The sequence below is a fragment of the Populus euphratica genome, unplaced genomic scaffold (assembly GCF_000495115.2).
Source record: "Populus euphratica unplaced genomic scaffold, PopEup_1.0 scaffold56.1, whole genome shotgun sequence".
NCBI lineage: Eukaryota > Viridiplantae > Streptophyta > Magnoliopsida > Malpighiales > Salicaceae > Populus > Populus euphratica.
Genome location: NW_011499930.1, coordinates 850,730 through 871,198, shown reverse-complemented (window position 1 = coordinate 871,198; position 20,469 = coordinate 850,730). Strand labels below are relative to the sequence as shown.

The following is a 20,469-nucleotide window of genomic DNA, read 5'->3' as shown; positions in this document are numbered from 1 at the left end:
AAAATTAATTTTAAATATATAAGCTATCTTTCTAATATGTTAGTGTTTTTTTTTAAAAAATTAATTTTAAATATGTAAGTTATCTTTCTAATATGTTAGTGTTTTTTTTTTGTGTTTTTTTGAACACTTTAATTTATAAATTTATTTAGTTAAGGATTTGTGATAATAATTATTTTTTAAAATATATTATGTTTTGAAATATATTAAATTAATATATTTTTTAATTTTTAAAAATTATGTTTGATATTAGAATATAAAAATGATTTGAAAGCACCTTTAAAAAAAATTTTGAAGTGAAAAATAAAAGAAATAAAAAATTTATTTTTTAACATATTTTTAAAATATAAAAACAAACAGCCTTAAAAAATTAATTTTAAATATGTAAGTTATCTTTCTAATATGTTAGTGTTTTTTTTTTGTGTTTTTTTGAACACTTTAATTTATAAATTTATTTATTTAAGTATTTCAGAATAGGATAATAATTACTTTTTAAAATATATTAAAATAATATTTTATTTTTAATATCAATACATCAAAATAATCTAAAATTAAAAAAAAAAAATTAACCTAATACTGTTTTTCACATTCCTTTCAAACCTAACCGAATACTGTTTTTCACATTCCTTTCAAACCGGGTTTTCAGCTAGCTCATGATTAATCAAAATGATTTAAAAATTTAATATATATATATATAGACTGCCATTAATAATTGAATAATGCAATTATTTTTTGGTAATGAATAAAGCACATTATTGCTGAAGGTCAAACGATTGAAAGGAGAAGAGCGAGGGACTAAAAAAACGTAACAGGGGGGCTATCCCTGTCTGCTCAGTCAGCTTCTCTCCATGCTGTCCATTATATATCCTGCCCTTGTTGTGTCTCTCTCACTGTATAATACACAGAAAGCAAAAGCAAAGTAGCAGTGAGCTCTCTCTTTCTCGCTCTTTGCTTACTTTTCTTCGTTTCCACTCATTCCCCAAATTATCGCCATCATTTTAGGATCCTCCTCTCTTGCAAGAGCACCAACCTCGCTTCCTTTAGCTCCTCATGCACTTCTTATATGCTAAATGTCCTTCTCTACTCTGCTTCTATCTTTCTCGCGCTTTCTTCTCTTGAACTTTCAACTGTGATCCAAAACTTTATCTTTGGACCTTTCAGGTATGTTCCTTGCATCTCTTTGTGCTCAACAGTGTTAAGCTTTGCTTAATTTACCTATTACAGTTACTTTCTTTCTTGGGTTTTGGAAGTTTATTGATTTTTGCTGGTTCTTGGTTGAAGATTCATGAGGGGACGACATTTTAACTGTTTCTTAGAAATTATGTGTGGCTGTACTAGTTTGATAATTTATTCTGTATGCTTAAAATTGGAACTTGACAAAACTTTCCTTCGAGAAATTGAAGAACAAAAAGGAAGCAAGAAATGGATTTTCCTTATCTTTAAGATAGTTTGTTCGATGAGGTTATTGATTCACAGATCCCAATATTCCTGCAATTTTTTATTTCCTGAGCATAAATATCTTCACATTCCTTTTCTTAATTTGTTTAAGACAGCAGTAAATGCTCTGGCTTTTCATGTTTTGTTATGATGATGACTTGCGGTTTTGGAATGTGCACTTGTAGCTCTTTCTTGATTTCCAGGGCTAATTAGGCAATTAATATATTTTTAAAAATTATATTTTTAATTTGTATTAGTTAATTAATATCATGTTTCTCAAACGTAATATCAAACTAAGCAATGCATATTATAACATGCATAAATGTGGGGCATAGAGCCAAGCTGGTCATTTTCATGAATGTTTATTTTCTTTCTTTTTTAATTTGGGGGACATGCATGTTGTTCTATTCTGATAGGCATAACACATAGCCAGTCTTGAGTCCACTTGGTTTCGCAAATAAACAAAAGAAATTCTCCACCCTTCAACTCTTTGAGAAGGATGCAATGCACTCTTAAAATAGATATATTTCGCGTTTTCAAATGTGATATTTATTTGACTGATTTTTTTTCTTAAATGGTGTTATTTTGCTAAAAAAATTTCTTTAATGTGCTATTTTTTTTAATAAAAAAAAACCAAGATTTCTCTCATATCAATTTTCTTTATTGTGCTATTTTTTTTATAAAAAAAAAAAACCAAGATTTCTCTCATATCATAATTGAAGAAATAAAGTTTATGAGTTATAAGCTATCAATATGCTTGGACAATTCTACTACCTGTAATTCAGTTTATTTTCAATTCATTTCCTAGAGCTGGGATTTTAGAGGGATTTGCCACGGTTGCACCTGCGGTTCTTTCTCATCGGCAATCACATTTTCTTGATTGGTGAGCTTTCATCGAAGAGTGAGCTGATAGAATTTGTTTGGTTGTGAGAAGTGATGGAGCAGAGGAAATTGAATTTAAATGCGCCACTCCTATCAGTGAGGCGATTCTCCAATATAGCAACAACTTCAGATGGAGCCAAAACGAAGAAACTTGAGAATTCCCGGTTCAATAAACGCCATACCCTTCCTCTGTATAAACCAGATGCGAGTTTGGACCAAGTAACTGAACCAGTTGCAGTTCCTTTCCACTGGGAACAGATCCCTGGTAAAGCTAAGGATAATTCTTTGGAGACGCCTGAAGTCCCTGAGGAGGCTTCTGTTACTCCTAATGTTCCTCCTAGAAGGTCGTTGGATATTTTAAGGCACCATAAAGGAAAGCGTGAGTCTAAAGGCCCCAACAAGGAGGCCTCTGTTACACCACGGATTTCTTCCAGAAAGGTAATGCATGTTGTGAAGCACCATAAGGAAAAGCCTGAGCCTAAAGCCCCCAAGGATGTATCTGTCACTCAAAGGAATCCTCCTAGAAGGGTGTTGGATCTTGTAAAGCACCACAATGAATCAAAACCCAAAGATCAAAGCGTGTCCATGCCCAAAATTAAAGCATATTCATCCAATGAGAAAGTAAATAAATTGAATTGCTCTGGAGAGGGAGCAAATGAGAAAGCAGGTTTGGATTCAGACAATGATGATGATGTTTACTCAGATGCACTTCAGACGTTGTCTCCAACAGATTCAATCTCCATGAACTGTAGTGCAACTGGTCTGAGTGGCTTTGATGTTCCGCTTGTGAAGCCATCAGGAACCTTCACCACGGATCAACAAACACGAGATTTCATGATGAGTCGCTTCTTACCTGCAGCCAAGGCAATGGCCGTAGAGCCAGCTCATTATTCTTCAAGAAAGCAACCTATTGTAATTGAACAATCAAGACAAATTACAAAGGTGGTTCATGAGAATAGGACACCACCTCCCATTAAATCTCAGTCTTTAATTATCCCACATTACGGCCAGGATATAGAAGAGAAAGAAAGCGAAGATGAATGTGATGGGTATGAAAATTCTGGCGATATATCAACTAAAGCCTGTGGTTGGTTTCCTCGTTTATGCATTAAGAATTCGTTGGGTCTCTTAAATCCCATTCCTGGGTTGAAACTTGGGACTCAGGCTTCCATGTCTTCTACCAATGATGTTGAAAAACTGAGCAGAGCTGCTCATAACAGATCTTATAGTCAAACTGTGAAAAAGGTTAGTATAGTACTCATTTTTTCCTTTTCCCTTGATCATTTGTCCTTCGGCTAGTGTCAAATGTTTCTGTTATAACAATGGAAGTTGTTTTATAATGCTAAAATATTTGCATCATCGGGGTTAATTCTTTTCAGCACTTTAAAGATGCTGCTAATAAGCTAAAACAAGATAGTGGGCGGCAATCTCCTAAGCTGCTGGAGTTTGAGAACAAGCTGTCCTGTTCATCCAATCGGTTCATCTATGGAAGTGACCGTCAAACAATGAGTCGGACATCTCCTTTTAGGCGCTCAGCTGGCACATCTCCTTTTAGACGTGCTGGGTGTGTATCTCCTCATCGCAATGAAGCGCCTCAACCTGCCTTTCGTGGCAGGGGATTTCTTGGCATTCCTAAAGAGGCTGAAGATTTGAGAGCCAGTACGGTGAATCTGTACAAGGGCATTAGCAAGTCTCAAGAACTATCATCCTATTATGGGTCTAAACGATGGTCTCGCCCAGCAAGCCCTATTGTTGAGAAGACATTGTATGTAGATACTGTACATAAGGCAGGAATATTATTCCCAGATTCTCGTTCTTCAAATATTAATGAGTATGTGGACTCTGCAAAACGAGACTTCAAGGCACCGTTGAAAAGCAGAGAAATAAAAGAAGCTGCTGCTGAAGAATCCTCTTTTCAAGATGCAGAATGCCTAAATTTTCTGGAAGGAGAGAGTGAACTGGAAAATAAGGTCTTCGGGTCTGCAGATGCTGATTCAGCTTCTCTCTCAGATAAAGCAAACATGATGGACGACCAATCTAAAGCTTTGGTGTGTATAGGTGCAACCACTGATGGAAATGTTAATTCTGATGGTGAACAGATTTCAATAGAAGATGATCAAGGAAATGTGAAAAACAGTATAGTACAGACTCCTCTTCCTCCAATTCTACCAAAAACACCATCTGAATCTTGGCTCTGGCGAACTCTGCCTTCAATGTCTTCACAAAAGCCACCTTCGCATTTGTATCAGGGAACCAGTTTCCAGAGAAAAGGGCATGATCCTAAGATGTCATCTACTAATACCAAATGGGAAACCATTGTTAAATCATCTTATTTGCATAACGATCATGTACGATATTCTGAGGTAATGACATTCCTCTCAAGATTCTTTTTTTTTATTATTTTTTTGCTTTTCCAAGAAAGAAGGTTTCATGTTAAGTTATGGAAGATTTTAACAGTATTTTTTCTCTTACAGGAATTAATTCCTCATGCTTCTGAACACTCCAAGAGTTAGAGATGCAGGGCTCTTTGAATTTTTTTTAACAATTTACTGTTTTGTTTGGATTCTTTCCCTCGGATATCCTCAAAGGCGATTGAATTCTTCCAGCCGACATTTTTTTTTGGAAGATCATGCTTCAATTGTTCAACCCTCCTATGGTAGGTTGACGGAATTCGGCAGTCAGTTTTTTGTTAAGGTTTCTAAGTTTCATAACCCTCCTTTTGATACGCCTGCTCCCATTCATCCAGGGGTGAGGTGATTGGCTGATAAGCCATTATATTTCTTGTACCGCTGGTTTACAGTTTAAGCTTCTGTTTTCTTTTTATCGTTTTGGTTGATGAAACACAATGATATTATAAATTTAATCTGTTTGAATTATAAAAGTCATCAATTAAATCGTTAAGCTAAAAACAATCCGTTAGATCGTTAAGCTAAAAACAATTTAAACAACATTTAGTGAGGAGATTTGCAATGTTATATTTGAATGGGAATGAAAAAATTAATTCAATAAATGATGCAGCCATAAACTAAATTAATTAGGATTTTGTAAGAAAAATAAAAAGAGAGAGAGAGTTTGAGATGTTGCTGTTTCTTTGTTTCTTGCAAAGAAAGAAAATAATTCTGAATTATTATCTGTTAAAAATTATTCTGAAAACGACATATAATTTTTAAATAAATACTCAACCAATCTATTTTGAAAATGAAAGGGAACATAAGAAAACTATAAAAAAATATAGAAACAAATATAAAATCTAAAAATATCTAGGGATATATAAACAAATAAATGAATAATATGTATATTCTAGGCTTAATTTAATGATATTTCCGGCCTCAGCTAATCATAGCAAGCTATTTTTACCATAGAATAAGGCATGTAAAATATTTACATAAAATTTAAACAGGATCGGTTAGATTGAATAAAATATTATGTTCATTTTTTTTTCAGAAACACATTGTTTGACATAATCAATCCAAACCTCTAAAATCCTCAGCTTCAACAATTGATGAAATAAAATATTATATTTTATAGTTTCAAAATTCCAACTTCAAGAAAAAAGATTATTTCTATACATAGGAACTTTTAATATCTTTTTTTTTTTTAATGATGTACCTTTTAAGTTAAGACAATATTAAAAAAAAATTAAGACAACAACATATTTCTTTTTTTTTTTTAATGATGTACCTTTTAAGTTAAGACAATATTAAAAAAAAATTAAGACAACAACATATTAAATCAAATTAGATTTACTCGAATCAATTTAAGTTAGTATATCAAATCTCCAACTAAGCTCATGAGACCCTGATAAATCTTTAGAAAGAAAATAAAAAATTATTAAACTCAATTATTAATCAATCAAATATTAAATGATGAAATTGAAAAGAAAATCTAATTAGAATAATGAGTTAAGTCAATCCAGGTTAACTTGTCAAAGGTTAATCATAAGATCGAGATAACCTTATAGAAAAAAAACTAAAACAAATTATGAAGATGAATTCTAATCAATCTAATGTTAAATAAAATTAAAAAAACAATTAAAAAAGAACATAAAAAATAAATCGAGTTAACTGACCAAACTTATTACCCAAGTTATAAGGCTTGAATAACCTAATAGAAAGCATATTAAAATAAATTATGAAATCTCAGTCAATCAATATTGAATGATAAAATTAAAAAACAAAACAAAACCTAGTGGTAACTAGGCTAATTCATGACCTAAATCATAAGATCATGATAAACACATAAAAAAAAAATTATAAATCTCAATTCTCAATCAACCCAATATTGAAGGATTAAATTGAAAAAAAACAATATTTCGAGTAAACCTGGATTAACATGTCAAAACTTGGTTAATATTTCGAGTCAACCTGGATTAACATGTCAAAACTTGGTTATGAGACCAATATAACTTCATTGAAAGAAAATAATAAAAAAATTATAAAGTCAAAATTTCAATTAATCCGATATTAAAAGATGAAATTGAAAAAGAAAATATTTAGTTATAGAAGGAAAAATAAAAACTTAAGTCAATCAAGGTAACCTGTAAAACTTGAAAACAAATGGAAAAAAGTATGAAACCTATTCTTAATCAACCTAATGTTGAATGATGAAGTTGAGAAAAAAATTAATAAAATAAATAAATAAATAACTCTAGTCAACTTGGATCTTAAGACCAAAATAACTCTACAGAAAGTAAATTAAAACAAATTATAAAGTTTAATACCCATTAAACCTAATATTGAAGTATAAAAAAAAAAGTTTGAACTAAAAAAAAACTTGAGGACCAAATAAGGTGAAAATATTTTAATTTATTTGTTTGTTTATGTAATATAAAAAAAAAATAAGTTTGAACAAAAAAAAAACTTGAGGACCAAATTGAAAAAGGTGAAAATATTTTATTGATCATTTCTAAAGTGAATTAATGTTAAGGCATTTTAGTATATGTTAATATTTTAATTTATTTGTTTGTTTATGTATTTCTTATTAACAACATACTTATCAAAAAAAAAAAATACGAGAACCAATTTTTATCCTGTTACTGATGGAAACTATCCAGCTTGAAGTCTATTATAGTTTTATTTTGTGGGAAATTACTTTATTCATTAGTTACTTTGTTTTATATTTGAAAAAGTAAAAAGAATTTTAACTATAGGCATTGATATAATCGAAATACAATTCAAACTCTTTTTTATCCTCACGAAAGATTTAATAACTCAAAAACTTATTCTACTATATAATAATTCAAACTACCACACGAAAATGAGGTTGAATTATATGTCTTCCACTATCATTTATGCATTTATATGTCATTAATTATCATTTGATCACTCCTTGTTGAATACTTTAATCCATGAATTAAATGACAAATAAAATAGAAAAAATCTAACTAATTTCTCAAAATAATCTAAACTTGCTGGCTAGAATGGTAAAAGAAAAAAAAAAGAATTTATCCTAAATAGTAACAAAAAGGATAAATATTGATTGAGAGGTTATATTTATGATTAATTGGAATTAATCCTTCTATCACAAAGTTCAATTATTCCCAGAGGAGACAAGGTGTGCCATGTGATTATAAATTATGAGTAATAGTTAAGATTTTTAATTCAATTTATTTTTACATGTTTTTCAAAAGAGTGTAATTGATTGAATTCAATTTTATAATATAATATTTTGTTCCATATATAAAAATTATAATGAGTTATTAATTAAATTTAAATTATGGGGAATTCAATTCTGATTTAGTTTTAAATAAGATGATTATATATATACATCAAAACAAATTAAATAAATAAATAAACTCTGCTAATGCTTATGTGACTCCAAAATGACAAGTACTTGGAAAGATCTGCACTAGTCATGCATATGAATTTCTCTACATACAGATATCCTTAAGTACTCAGGCTTAATATGGCCAAGCAAGAGTGTTGTGTAGACTAGGTTTCTATATAAAAATTTCCTGACTGCAATATGACCTTTAAGAAAGTGAAAGCTTGGTGCTAATTATTTTCTGTGTGCTTCTACACTGAGTCTCATGGTCATTGATTCCAACTCTTTGGCTCAGTCTCAGTTGCAGATCAGGCGGCCATTCCTTGTCATTCAACAATTTATCATTATTCAGCTGCATGCAAATCAAGAACATTAGAAGGAAAAAAAATCACAAAATAAAAGGAACAGAAGGTTTTAAATATGGCCCCAAACAATAACTCTAAATTCGAGATAATACCTCAAGCCGAAATGGGGGCTCAAACTCGGATTTAAAACAATTAAAATCGCCAGTAGAAAGAGACGAATTGACTAAGGATTGCTTTATCTTTACGTCATTTCCAGAGTTGACTGCAGATGGCTTCCGGTAGCTGTTTCTTGTCTCGAACAACCGTGGAGATGAACTATTTAGATGTGCCTGAGGTGGGGAGAGGGAGCAACTATTAGTGCAGGTGACACTGGTTGGATTATTTCTGATAATTTCGCAGCGATTTTTAGCCATTTCGAGTGGATGCCACCGCCGTTCTTCAAGCAATCTGACTGGCCTTATTGGCCTTATGTCGATTGCTGTTTCAATTCCTTGTCCAAGATCCTTTCTTGCCAAATTATTTTGCCTTGTTACTTCATGCGCACCAATTTCCCATTGTTGGTACCTGTAATTTTGACCAGAAAATGTCAAGCATTCTTATTATTGAACTTAATGGGATAGGAAACTCCATAATAGACTTTAGTACAACAAGAACTTCACCTTGAGAGCCTGGTTTTGTTACTTGGTGGTCTTTGGAAGAGGGAAGAGTGCAGAAGACTGTGACCAAAAGTATGCTCTGCAGAATTTCTGGCTAAAATAACTCCACCACTCCCCATTCTGAAGCATTGTTGAGGACAGGCTGATGAAATTTGGTGGAACTTGCTCTGAACGTAATCTTTTCCTGGCTTTGATCTGTATGTTTGGCATAGCACTGTGAAAAAAGAAAAAGAAAAGGAAGGGTTTAATGTTTCATTAATGTATGTTTGGCTTAAATACCTTCAAAATTACGTACGAAGGTTACATCAATGGCAGCCCGCAGGTGAAACAATTTAACAAGATCGAGACGATAAAACAGTTCTTATCACAACTACGTACACATCTAACTAAGCAACCAAATAACAGGATATTTAAACCGTGTGATCATGAGCATAACAGTTTACTTCTAATTCAAGATATTCATCAAATTTAGGTTGATTTAACAGGGATATGAAATAATACAATGATTAGTAGCATGCAGCACTATAGCCCGCTGTTACAAAAATACAGTATAGACTAACAAAATGGTAGTATATTTTATATAAATAAAAGTATATTCGTATTGTATTCTTTTTGTAAAATTAGGTGTAAGTGATTTATATGGAATTCTGAAAGGTATATAGCTACAAAGGGATGGTATGGAACTACTATATTTTTGTAAAATTAGGTGCAAGTGATTTATATTCCGAAAGGTATAGGGTTACAAAAGGCATTATAGAGCTACAAAGGGATGGTATGGAACTACTAAGTGGTATTATATTTTCTTACAAACGACAATAAATTCCAATATGTTTCTTTTTTTATATAAAAAAATGAAATTTAGTGTAAATGTTACACACCAAATTCTTCAACTGTTCATAACTAGCCTGCCGTGATCCTGTTAAACAATTATTTTCCTTCGAAATATTCTCCACACACAGTCCTAAAAGTTCACAGATAATCTTGTTTCCCGAATTCTTCTCTTCCTTATAAAAGAAATGAGAAGAAGAAAAATCCTGACTTTTAATTACCATCATCAAGCCACCCCATCATTAGTTTCATTCACCTCAATACAACTATCAAGATGGATGTGTCATACAATGTAGCTCATCAAGGTTTTTATTTTTATTTTTAATATCTAGAAATGATGGGACATTTTTAAGTTCTCTTCGAACCACCACAACTAGTACATGTCATAACTCATTAAGGACTTGATTGATTAATGATCTACAACAAAAATCAAAACAATTCTGGATTAGAAAATCTTTTCTGGATATATAATTATTTATTACAATCATAATTTATAATTGTTCTTAGTGATAGAGATAAACTTTTTTTAGTAAGTGATTGACAATTTTCAGGTCAAGATTTATTTTTGTATTGTATGATGATCTTATTTTAGAATGCGTATGGCATGAAATCTAAGTCAAAACATAGAATAATTAGGGAAGCAATTATTAATTATGGTGTTGATATTTACATGATTGTTGAAACCAAATTGGCTTGCTATTTTGATTCTCTCGTAAGAAGTTTATGGAATAGGCAATATCAAGGTCATGGTCATAAAGTACTCTAATTATGTTGAACAAAGAGTCTTTCTTAGTTTGATTGAAAATTATGATAAATAGACATGCATTTTTTGTTGTCATGTGGGAAGGGATTTGATTAGGCTGTTATTAGGGTATATGGTTATTACTTAGCTTAAAACAAAAGGATTATATGGTATAAGGTTATTGAATTATGCTTTGCTTTCATATTCCCTAATTTATAATGGAAGATTCAAATGCACCTGAGCATTGCTAAAATAAATAGTGGTTATTATTGTTACAGACATTTGAAATTAAAAATATTTAAGATGAATTAATTGGATTGATTATGGATATTTAGATTAACAAGTTTCAAATTTACCAAATTTAATTTTTATGTATTGTTAATGTCATATCTAGTGCTACAAGTAGAATTTTCTAGGATTCTAGTTCAGCTGAAAACTAGACATCACAAGTTTTTATTTATATATGGTAGACTTATTAATTCATCCAGAAAAAAAAAATAACATGTTTGAAGTAAAGTCAAAAGTTATTATATAGGTTTTTCTATTTGTTTTCTTATGATTTGTGGATTTTTTTATTTAGTAAGGATTCTTTTTCTATAAATGCAATACATGTGGCAATAACTGGAATTATTTTGGTAAAGATTTTCATATCAGTAATTTGTGTTTCTTTTTTTTTGTGAATTTTTTTATTGACAAAGTTTCCTTATTATCTAAGGACATTAAAGGTAGTTTTGGAATTATATTTTCTAATACAACATTTTACTTTAACAAGCATAATTTTTTTATTCAGTTTTTAAATAGGGCTATTTTTTTAAAAAAAGATTCTAAAGCCCTAGTTTTATATAGGATAGAGATTTCATAGCAATTTATATTAGTTTCCTAATTGATTTAAGATTCTCTTTTCTCTTTTATTTAGAACTCTTTTATTATTTTTTTACCATTGTTTATGATGTTTTTTCATTTTATAAATATAGTTATTTATCTTCTATTTAGGTTTTATTTTACTAAACTTGATTTCATAATAATCTAATGTGTGTGAGAAAGGAAATTCTCTTAATTTGGTTCTTTAATGAACTATTCTGACTTATAAGAAAAATTTCAATTCTTTGTAGTGTCTTCCATACTACTTGTTCATGTATCTTCATAAGTATTGGGAAGGGGTTTAATTTTTATAGTCTTCATATCTCAGTACAAGTTGTTATTGTGTCAAACTCAATCATAAGCCTGAATTTATCTTTATTTAGAAGGGTTAATTTGACTATAGGTTTTTATTTTTTATATCCATGAGGTTCACATTAGTTAGTATAAAAAAAAAATCTAAAATTAGATTATATCTCTTTATCTTTTAGGTTTCATGTTATTTTATTGTTGTTGTCATCTAGAATCTAGTCGTGGAAAAAGTAAAAAGAAAAAAAAAATTATTTGTGATCTAGTTATTTAAAATTTATATAAAAAAAAAGAAAAAAAAGTTTAAAATTGCAAAATTAGTTTAATATGTCTTCCAAAATCGAGTCAACATTCAAGTAAGGCGATGATTAGAAGCTGAATTTTTTTATAAAGAAGGAAAATGATGTGAGTCAGCAATTGTCACCAAATAATCCATTAAAGGTACCAATAAAGCCTATTATAGGTATGAAACTAAGAATATCTAGGAGAAATTGATTAAGTGATTCTGGATATTTGGATTAACAGTTTGCAAATCTTTTAAAATAGACCTTTATAAAAAAGAAAAAAAAGATTATTTGCGATCTAGTTATTTAAAATTTATATAAAAAAAAGAAAAAAAAGTTTAAAATTACAAAATTAGTCTAATATGTCTTCCAAAATCGAGTCAACATTCAAGTAAGGTGATGATTACAAGCCGAATTTTTTTATAAAGAAGGAAAATGATGTGAGTCAGCAATTGTCACAAAATAATCCATTAAAGGTACCAATTAAGCCTATTACAGGTATGAAACTAAGAATATCTAGGAGAAATTGATTAAGTGATTCTGGATATTTGGATTAACAGTTTGCAAATCTTTTAAAATAGTCCTTTATGTATTGTTTTAGTTATATATGAAGTTATAGGTAGAATTTTTACAAAATTATAATTGGGTTGAAAACTAGACATTGCATGCTTTCCATCTATATATGAGACTCACTAATTCATCTAGAAGAAAGAGAATAACATAGTTATAGGTAGAATTTTTACAAAATTATAGTTGAGTTGAAAATTAGGCATTGCATGCTTTCCATCTATATATAGTAGACTCATTAATTCATCTAGAAGAAAGAGAATAACATGTTTAAAGTTAGGCTAAAAATTATTATATAAATTTTGCTTTTTGTTTCCTTACTATTTATGAAATTCTTATTTAGCAAGGATTTGTTTTCAACAATGACAATATAGGTGGCACCAACTGGGATTATCTTGATAAGGTTTTTTTGTCAATTAAAGATATTAGAGGTGGTTTTAGGCTTATATTTTTTAATGCAGAGTTTTACTTTAACAAGTATAATTTTTTATCCAACAGTTGTATCAGGCTAAAATATTTCTAGAAGATTCTAAAAGCCTTATTTTATAAATTGTTAAAATTTCATAGCGATCATATATCGATAAAGCCTTGCTTATAAATGGTTAAAATTTTATAGCGATCATATATCGATAAAGCCTTGCGATAAGATTTAAAAGCTACTGAATAAGATTTGTATTAGTTTCCTGGGTTTCTAGAATTATTTTTCCATTTTTATTTAGAAGTATTTTATTATTTTTCTAGTCTTGTTTAGTTTTCTTCTTCTTTTTAACCTATTTTAAAGAGATGGCTTAGAATCAGGTCAATTATTGTAAAAAATAAAGCTCTCATACTCAAATAGCTTTAGAGATTAAGGTCCAGGAATTCAAAAGGATTGGAAGAATTTATATATAAAAAAGAAAGTATAAACCAAAGTTTAAGAATGATTGATTTAAAAAAAAAATGTTTATATCCTATTTGGTCAGGTATTTACTCCACTAATAACTCTAGTGATCAAAATTCAGTTGTTTTAAGAGATTGCTATAGATTTTCAATAGGAAATGTTGCCTTAATTTAGTTTTGGGATGGTGTTTGGGTTGGTGTAAAGTCTTTGTCTGAGCTTTATTCCTAGCTTTACGAATTATCTACTAAAAAAATGATATTAAGGATAGTATAAAATTTTATGATATGTTGGTTGTTGGTAATGAAATTATTAATGGAACTAAAATATTAAAAGTTGTTATATAAGTCAACTTGACAGTTTAATGGATTTCATTAATCATATTCATTTGCACAAACATGAAGATAAGAAGGTTAATTTAAACTTTAGATAACAAGCTATTTTACACAATCAAGTCATGCTTTATCATCGTAGACCGACTCTTATATTCAGATTTAAGACTATGCATCTCAACCATTAATTAGAAGAGTGTTTTTCCTCCATAAATTTAGAAGTTCTATGGTTAGCCATTTACAATAAGAGTGTTATATGGTGGAAAAGAATTATTTTTTTAATTCTTTTTTAGCTTAAATAAAATTATGGCAATGCAGGAAGACTTATATACCTTTCATAATCTCGTTCAGACACTACAATTCATATACTTTTTCAAATTTTTTTCTTGGGGATTTTTGTAATAAAATACAAATTGGTGGGGTCTTTCAAGAGGTATTCCTCAATCCGATCTTTTTCACTAGTAGCAAGGTTTGGTTTATGGTAAATTTCAGCAAACGATACTGTGGAAAGGATTTTTCTATAGAATAGTCTGGCTCATTTGATAAGCTAGAAATAAATTCTTCATTAATTCTTTGACTATTCTTTCATAGAGAAACAACATTTCTTCAATAATAGGTTCACCTACACTGTGGATACGTTAAGGAAAAAAGAGTGTGTTATTACCTGGAGTAATAGACATAACAGCTTAGATCTATTCCCTCAATAATAGGTTAATAGGTTAATAGGTTGAGCTATATTGATATGGATATGTTAAGGAATTAGGAGTTTATTACTACTTGGAGTAACCAGCGCCATTAACTCTCAGACATGTTACTTTATTTTTAGCTCCTTGGCTTCTTTCACTTGTTTTGATGGTTTTCCATCCACCAGATGACCAGCTTAATAAGATTTCTCGTCTTTCATCAAAATAAAATTGATTGACAATACTGGACCCAATCCCCTAACTAATGAAAAAACCAAAGTAAGAAAGAAAATATCACCTTGTCCGGCCTCATCAAGCTTCTTACTTCGGTACCTCTAATATGAACAATGAGAAAAGAATAAGGAAAACGAACAATGGCAAATCAAGATTCACTAGTACACAAGGTAAAACAGTGGTTATTGCAAGTACCTGTAGATGGCTCTTTACATGGGCAATGCTAAGCTCCCTCACATTCATTAACTGAAAAACTAACTTGGGAGTTGCTTCTTCACCAATTCAAAGAAGTTGTAAGGATGTAAAGTGAAATATACAATGGTTCTTATCAAAGTATTCTGATCCAATATTGACCATTATAAATTTCTATCAATTTTAACTTACTCTCTTGTCCACCAAGCCTTTCAACAGCATGCACAAAAGAGAGATGGAGATCAGGAGTCCATCGTAGCCGAGGCACTTTTGATCTAACATATTGCCTAACTGTAGGCCTGAGTCCATTTCTCTCTGCAGATGTAGCATTATTAGCAGAATTCCCTTCTGTTCTCTTGTCGCCATCAGTATTACTAGCTTCAGCGGTGCCATTATCCTCCGCGCTGGTTGCTTCTTCATTCAAGTCGTAGGATGAGCACTTTTGGGACGACAGTAAGAAAATGTTTTCAGCTTGGCCCTCCCAACCATCAATCTTTTCTTGATCAAGTATCTCTAGTCCTTCTTCCATAGCTAATTGTCTCCTGTATGTCTGAAGCTGCTGTTCTTTTAAAAGAGAAGGGAGTTAAACGCAAGCTTAGGCATGCATGCATTTTTAATTGCATGGAATGTCAAAACTGGGATGATAGTATTAGTAGCTGCATTGCTGTAGTCTTCGTTTTTTTTAACTCAGGGCCCAGTATTTTTGGGTTACCAGGGTTGAAATTGAGATCTCAACTGGAAAAACCTAAGTCTCAAATGCTGGCATGTCCTTTTGGCAGCATGCATTGAGATAGTTTAAAATATAGCAATTGACTATACCAACAAAATTTATGGCACAGCACATCGCACGAAATCCGTTAAGATGTTTATTGTTTTAAACATTTAATATAAGCTGCATTTTCAACCTGCAAAAATGGAATTAGTTTTACATTAATGATTTTGGTTATGAATGGTATTTCGATTTTCTCTGATATGCGACACCGAATTTGTGCTATCTACGTACAGTCTCGTACATTAATTGTCGGATCAAACCTCTATCAGTGAGTAACTCAGTTAGGTAAAAAGAATCATAACAAATGATGGTAGGAGGTAGAAGACCTGTTTTCGATTTATGATGTTCCTAGCTAGATGTTTCACGAGTATAAATCCAAGGAAGAATGACTCATCAAACAACAAATGCTTGAAAAATTACACTTCTAAAAGCTGGACAGTAAAATTTCACGATATTAAAAGTTTTGTTGAGCTGGGTTGGTCTTATTTATTGTGGACGTTTATAGAATTGAGTGACTGACTAGATGGTACAACTTTTTTCATACTAAGAACTGAAGAAAAAGGAATTTAAATGCCAAATTACTTTTCGATACGCACCAAAGCTAGAAAACAGCTGAGAAATGAGGTAAAGGCATGGGGTCATTTTATGTCAAGACATCCTTTTCTTCCCCACTATCCCTCGTGGAACAAACAATTATTTTCTAAGACGGGAACGAGATATAGAATTTCTGTCTTTTTGGGTTCCATTTTATATCAAAACTTACATTGCTATTATAATGCTTTTGACACACGATGTGTTCCCGAGAGTCCCTTTTTCTGTTCACGATCCTGTCTGCATTCTGCAAAATCAAAATTTCAGAAAAAAGAAAGTAAAGCTTCTGTTGAAAGCTCAAACTTATACAGCTATTAAGCACATAAGCATTTAAAAAGGCATGAAAATATATAAATTAAGATGTTAACTTTTGAAAACAGTACCAAGCGATTATAATTATCATGAAACTATCAAACGCGTTAGCTGTTTTCCATTTAGTGCCTATATAAGAAGTTAAAGACACAGCAAGCAAGTGATTGTTTTGCCGTGTAAGAGAAGTTCTAATTAGCTCAGTTATATTAATTTGATTTAGATAAAAACAATCCACATATTATATATCTCAGAAGCATCTTTGGTTTACATACATGTGTGTCTGTGTTAATGTATAAGCAGTTGATAAGTACAAATGTATGCGCTCAGAAGTTATTCCACAAAAACATGATTCTTGAGCAAGGAAATGTGTAATTGGTCATTGGATTTAAGTACGTCTGACGAGAGATTCTTATATTGTGATCAGAAGCATGTTACTAAACTATATATGTTCTAAATTGGAATTAATTCATTTGATCGTGGAAAGCTAAAAAACTTCAAAACATAACAGAGCCTGTAATATTCGAAAACCAATAAACAAAAATATTGTGATGCAAGGATTTTAATAGGTCATGAAATTTATGAAAAACCGGGTAAAAAAAGGACATGAAGAAATCATCAGGGATTAAAAAAAAACTATTTCCTTTAAACTGCTTTAAGGGTAAAGAAAACTGGCAAACAAATCATCTTTATCTCCTTTCTTAAAGTCTTGGAAAACATTTATAATTGTATGATGGCATGAAAAAAAATACCTCAGCTATGCTAAAACCATGACATCAATATATATATATTCATAATTTTGTTTTCCTAACCCCTAAATACAAACCAGTTGGTGATGATGATGCCTCGATCATACAAGTTGTTGGTCGGATTGTGTATAACTTCAGCTTATACATGCATACACATACATATATATCGCCGGACAAATCATGACATGTCTCTCCTAAACATGAAGATTGAGGAAGAGAGAGAGAGAGAGTGATCAGAGGCAATGTCTTATCTGTATTTGGTTTGTGATGTTTTTGTATGATTGGAAAACCATGGAATCAAAGTTCAACCGATATTCTAAGACTTTCATATGTTATTTATGAAATGTAAATGCAAAATCAACGATTTTTAGGGCAGTCCAACTTGTACTCTTTAAATGGGCACAGACGCGACTGTTGAGAGTATCATGTAACTCAAGACCTTTTTCTTCTTTCTCTTCTTCTTCCTCCACAGTTGTCCCTCCAAAATTCCTCTCGTGATTATCTTAAATGTTTGACCTATGTTATGGTGGCATGTGTGTATGATTTTACTAACAAATCAGGGACCATTTTCTTAATCTGTGTTTAATAATATTAATAAACGTGGTACCTTTTCATTTCATCAACCCATCAATTTTCTTCCCACCTAACACAAAGACTTCATTGTTTTTCTGTTCTGTACAAACATGAACAACTTTTTCCTGTCCCTATGTTCTTATTGATAGGGTCTACAGCTTTCTTGTGCAAAGCATGTGGCTCTATGACTCTGATTTAAGGGATGTTTGGGAGATTATGTTAGTTGTTGTAGTTGGAAGTGTTTTTATTTTATTTTAAAAAAATTAATTTTTATATTAGTCCATCAAAACAATTTAAAACATAAAAAAATTAATTTCAAATAAAAAATTAATTTTTTTAAAAAATTTCCAGATACTGTTTTAATGACATAAATGACCCAAAAATAATTAATCGGTCGATGAAGAAATACTATCAGCTGAATTCATTCGTCAATTTTGGGAGGACTTTTGCATGCGAACAAATCTCTCCTCAACACATTCAATACTTTGCGAATGGTAACCAGTCATGTTTCCATAACATTTGACAAAAGAAATTTGATGAATGTGCTGAGATCATGACGTTGATGTAGAGACTTCTCGAGGAAATAAAAGATGCATATATTAGTGTGTGAATTGAGTTTTTTTTATGAGCCTGATCGAGCTAGTTTCATGCATGAAAAATATTTTCAATTTTTCTTCATTTTCTAATGTAAGAAAAAATAAAAAATTAATCCACTAAAAATATTTCCTTATTTTTTCTGATGAAACTCTTAATAATGCTAATTTTTAAATAAAAAACTGTTTGTTTTTTGTATTTTAAAAATATTTATGAAAACATTTGAAAATATTTTAATTTTTTTATTTTAAATTAATATTTTTTTAGTATTTTTATATTATTTTGATATATTGGTGTCAAAAATAATTTTTAAAAACTAAAATAAATATTTTTTTAATATATTTAAAATAAAAAAATATTTTAAAAAATAATCACCATAATAAAATAAATCTCTAATTTATGTTAGCAACCGCCTTACGTAGCCGAAAGACAAATGAATTTGGCAGAGGGGCCTTCCAGTTCCACGAAGCGCCTGGACAAGGATCGACAAACAAAAAGTAGTAATATAATGGTCGCATGATGTCCCTTTTTTATATGATTGCTTTTATTTTTATCGAAGATAAAGGATATCATTGGATTCTATTGCCCATTAACTGAAACCAAGTGTTCTTTTTCTTAATGGTGCATCTTCTATTTCAATGCATCTAAAATAATTTAATAATTTTTTATAATGCCTAGATCTAAGTTTTAAACTAGAAAATTAAGAAAGGAAGTATATCTTTTTAATCATTGTCAACTGAAGTAGACAAAAGTAAAATAACAAAGTCAGCATGTATAAAAACATCAAGTTCTGTTAAAAAAGAATCACACAAAAATTCTAAATCAAGATTTTATTATTAAATACTCTTTGTTGAAGTAATTTATTCCTCTAAAAGGTTTACAACTCCTTAAACAAACCTAAAAACTAACCTAAAAGAATAAAAAATCTAAAAATAAAATAAAATAAAATTCTAAACAAACTAGAAAAAACATCCTTAATAAAGTTGAGAAAATAATAAAAGAGTTTTAAAATTAATAAAAAAATTATAAACCAACTAGAAAAATATAACAAATTTCAAACAATAACTTCTGAGTAATATTGAAAAGCCTTCCCAATCTTTAACTACAATAAAATTAACTATATAGAAAACGAGACTTTTGAAATCTACATGTAAAATCACATTATAATTTAATGATTGAATTAAAAATTATGTCTATTAATATAAAAATATATAGTAAAAAAAAACATTTTACATTAGTCTTTTCAAATTAGAGAAAAATTATTTACGAGTTTAAATTACACTTGCTTCAATCTCATGAATATCCAATCAAAGCTCTTCAGCCACTTTTTTTTTTCTCTTTGCTTTGAGTATATAACAATTTTAAATATCAATTTTAGTCCTTTCTTCTTAATACTTGTATACAAAACAAAAATTGATGAATTATTTCTTTTCCATTAATCTCTGAAATAATAAATTCTAAACTATAAACTTGCTTCATAAATATTTATTGTATTCATATAAACCTTGAACACATATACATTTATGATAATATTAACCTTGTAATAGAAGGATCAACATAGTTTAAATCAATACCAACAATTGTCGCATCATCAACATTGCTGTCATTTTTTATGATGTTATTATCAACATTATTATCTTCAAAATAAATATCGATTTACAATTCTTTAAATAGACCCAAAAACTAACATAAAATCCTATACAAACTAGGAAAAATATCTTTAATAAAACTAGAAAAATAATAAAAGATTTTAAAGCTCAATAGAAAAAGAAATCCTAAACCAACTAGAAAAATATAACAAATCTCAAATAATAACTTGTTGGAAATATTGAAAAGCCTTCATAATCTTTAACTACAATGAAATTTAATGATATAGAAAACAAAGCTTTTGGAATCTCCAAGAAAAATCTTATCACAATTCAATGATGGGATCAA

At 30.0% G+C, this 20,469-nt stretch overlaps 2 protein-coding genes across 4 annotated transcripts; one reads left to right on the top strand and one right to left on the bottom strand.

The window, feature by feature from the left end:
• The first annotated feature begins 793 nt into the window (after positions 1 to 793).
• Positions 794 to 5,139, top strand: LOC105135997 (uncharacterized). Of its 3 annotated transcripts, none has more exons than XM_011041132.1 (5): positions 794 to 916; positions 1,000 to 1,158; positions 2,243 to 3,561; positions 3,696 to 4,679; positions 4,791 to 5,139. In XM_011041132.1, the coding sequence occupies exons 3-5, from the start codon at positions 2,371 to 2,373 to the stop codon at positions 4,827 to 4,829; spliced, it is 2,214 nt and encodes a 737-aa protein (XP_011039434.1). In that variant the 5' UTR covers positions 794 to 916; positions 1,000 to 1,158; positions 2,243 to 2,370; the 3' UTR covers positions 4,830 to 5,139. The 3 variants fall into 3 exon arrangements, with proteins under 3 accessions (XP_011039434.1, XP_011039433.1, XP_011039432.1); XM_011041131.1 differs by having other exon boundaries at positions 794 to 922; XM_011041130.1 differs by having other exon boundaries at positions 794 to 1,158.
• Positions 5,140 to 8,287: 3,148 nt separating this feature from the next.
• Positions 8,288 to 15,475, bottom strand: LOC105136003 (uncharacterized). Its single transcript, XM_011041138.1, has 6 exons — positions 15,139 to 15,475; positions 14,950 to 15,026; positions 14,819 to 14,855; positions 9,044 to 9,254; positions 8,537 to 8,948; positions 8,288 to 8,431 (listed from the first exon to the last, which is right to left on the bottom strand). The coding sequence occupies exons 1-6, from the start codon at positions 15,473 to 15,475 to the stop codon at positions 8,288 to 8,290; spliced, it is 1,218 nt and encodes a 405-aa protein (XP_011039440.1).
• Between the last annotated feature and the right edge of the window lie 4,994 nt (positions 15,476 to 20,469).

Excerpts from the sequence above, each read along its gene's own strand:
- LOC105136003 (XM_011041138.1), bottom strand. The coding sequence starts at position 15,475 with ATGGAAGAAGGACTAGAGATACTTGATCAAGAAAAGATTGATGGTTGG. Across the intron at positions 15,027-15,138 it reads AAGGCTTGGTGGACAAGAGA|AAGCAACTCCCAAGTTAGTT; the intron begins GTAAGTTAAAAT and ends GAATTGGTGAAG. Across the intron at positions 14,856-14,949 it reads ATGTAAAGAGCCATCTACAG|AGGTACCGAAGTAAGAAGCT; the intron begins GTACTTGCAATA and ends TGTTCATATTAG.
- LOC105135997 (XM_011041132.1), top strand. The coding sequence starts at position 2,371 with ATGGAGCAGAGGAAATTGAATTTAAATGCGCCACTCCTATCAGTGAGG. Across the intron at positions 3,562-3,695 it reads ATAGTCAAACTGTGAAAAAG|CACTTTAAAGATGCTGCTAA; the intron begins GTTAGTATAGTA and ends AATTCTTTTCAG. Across the intron at positions 4,680-4,790 it reads ATCATGTACGATATTCTGAG|GAATTAATTCCTCATGCTTC; the intron begins GTAATGACATTC and ends TTTCTCTTACAG.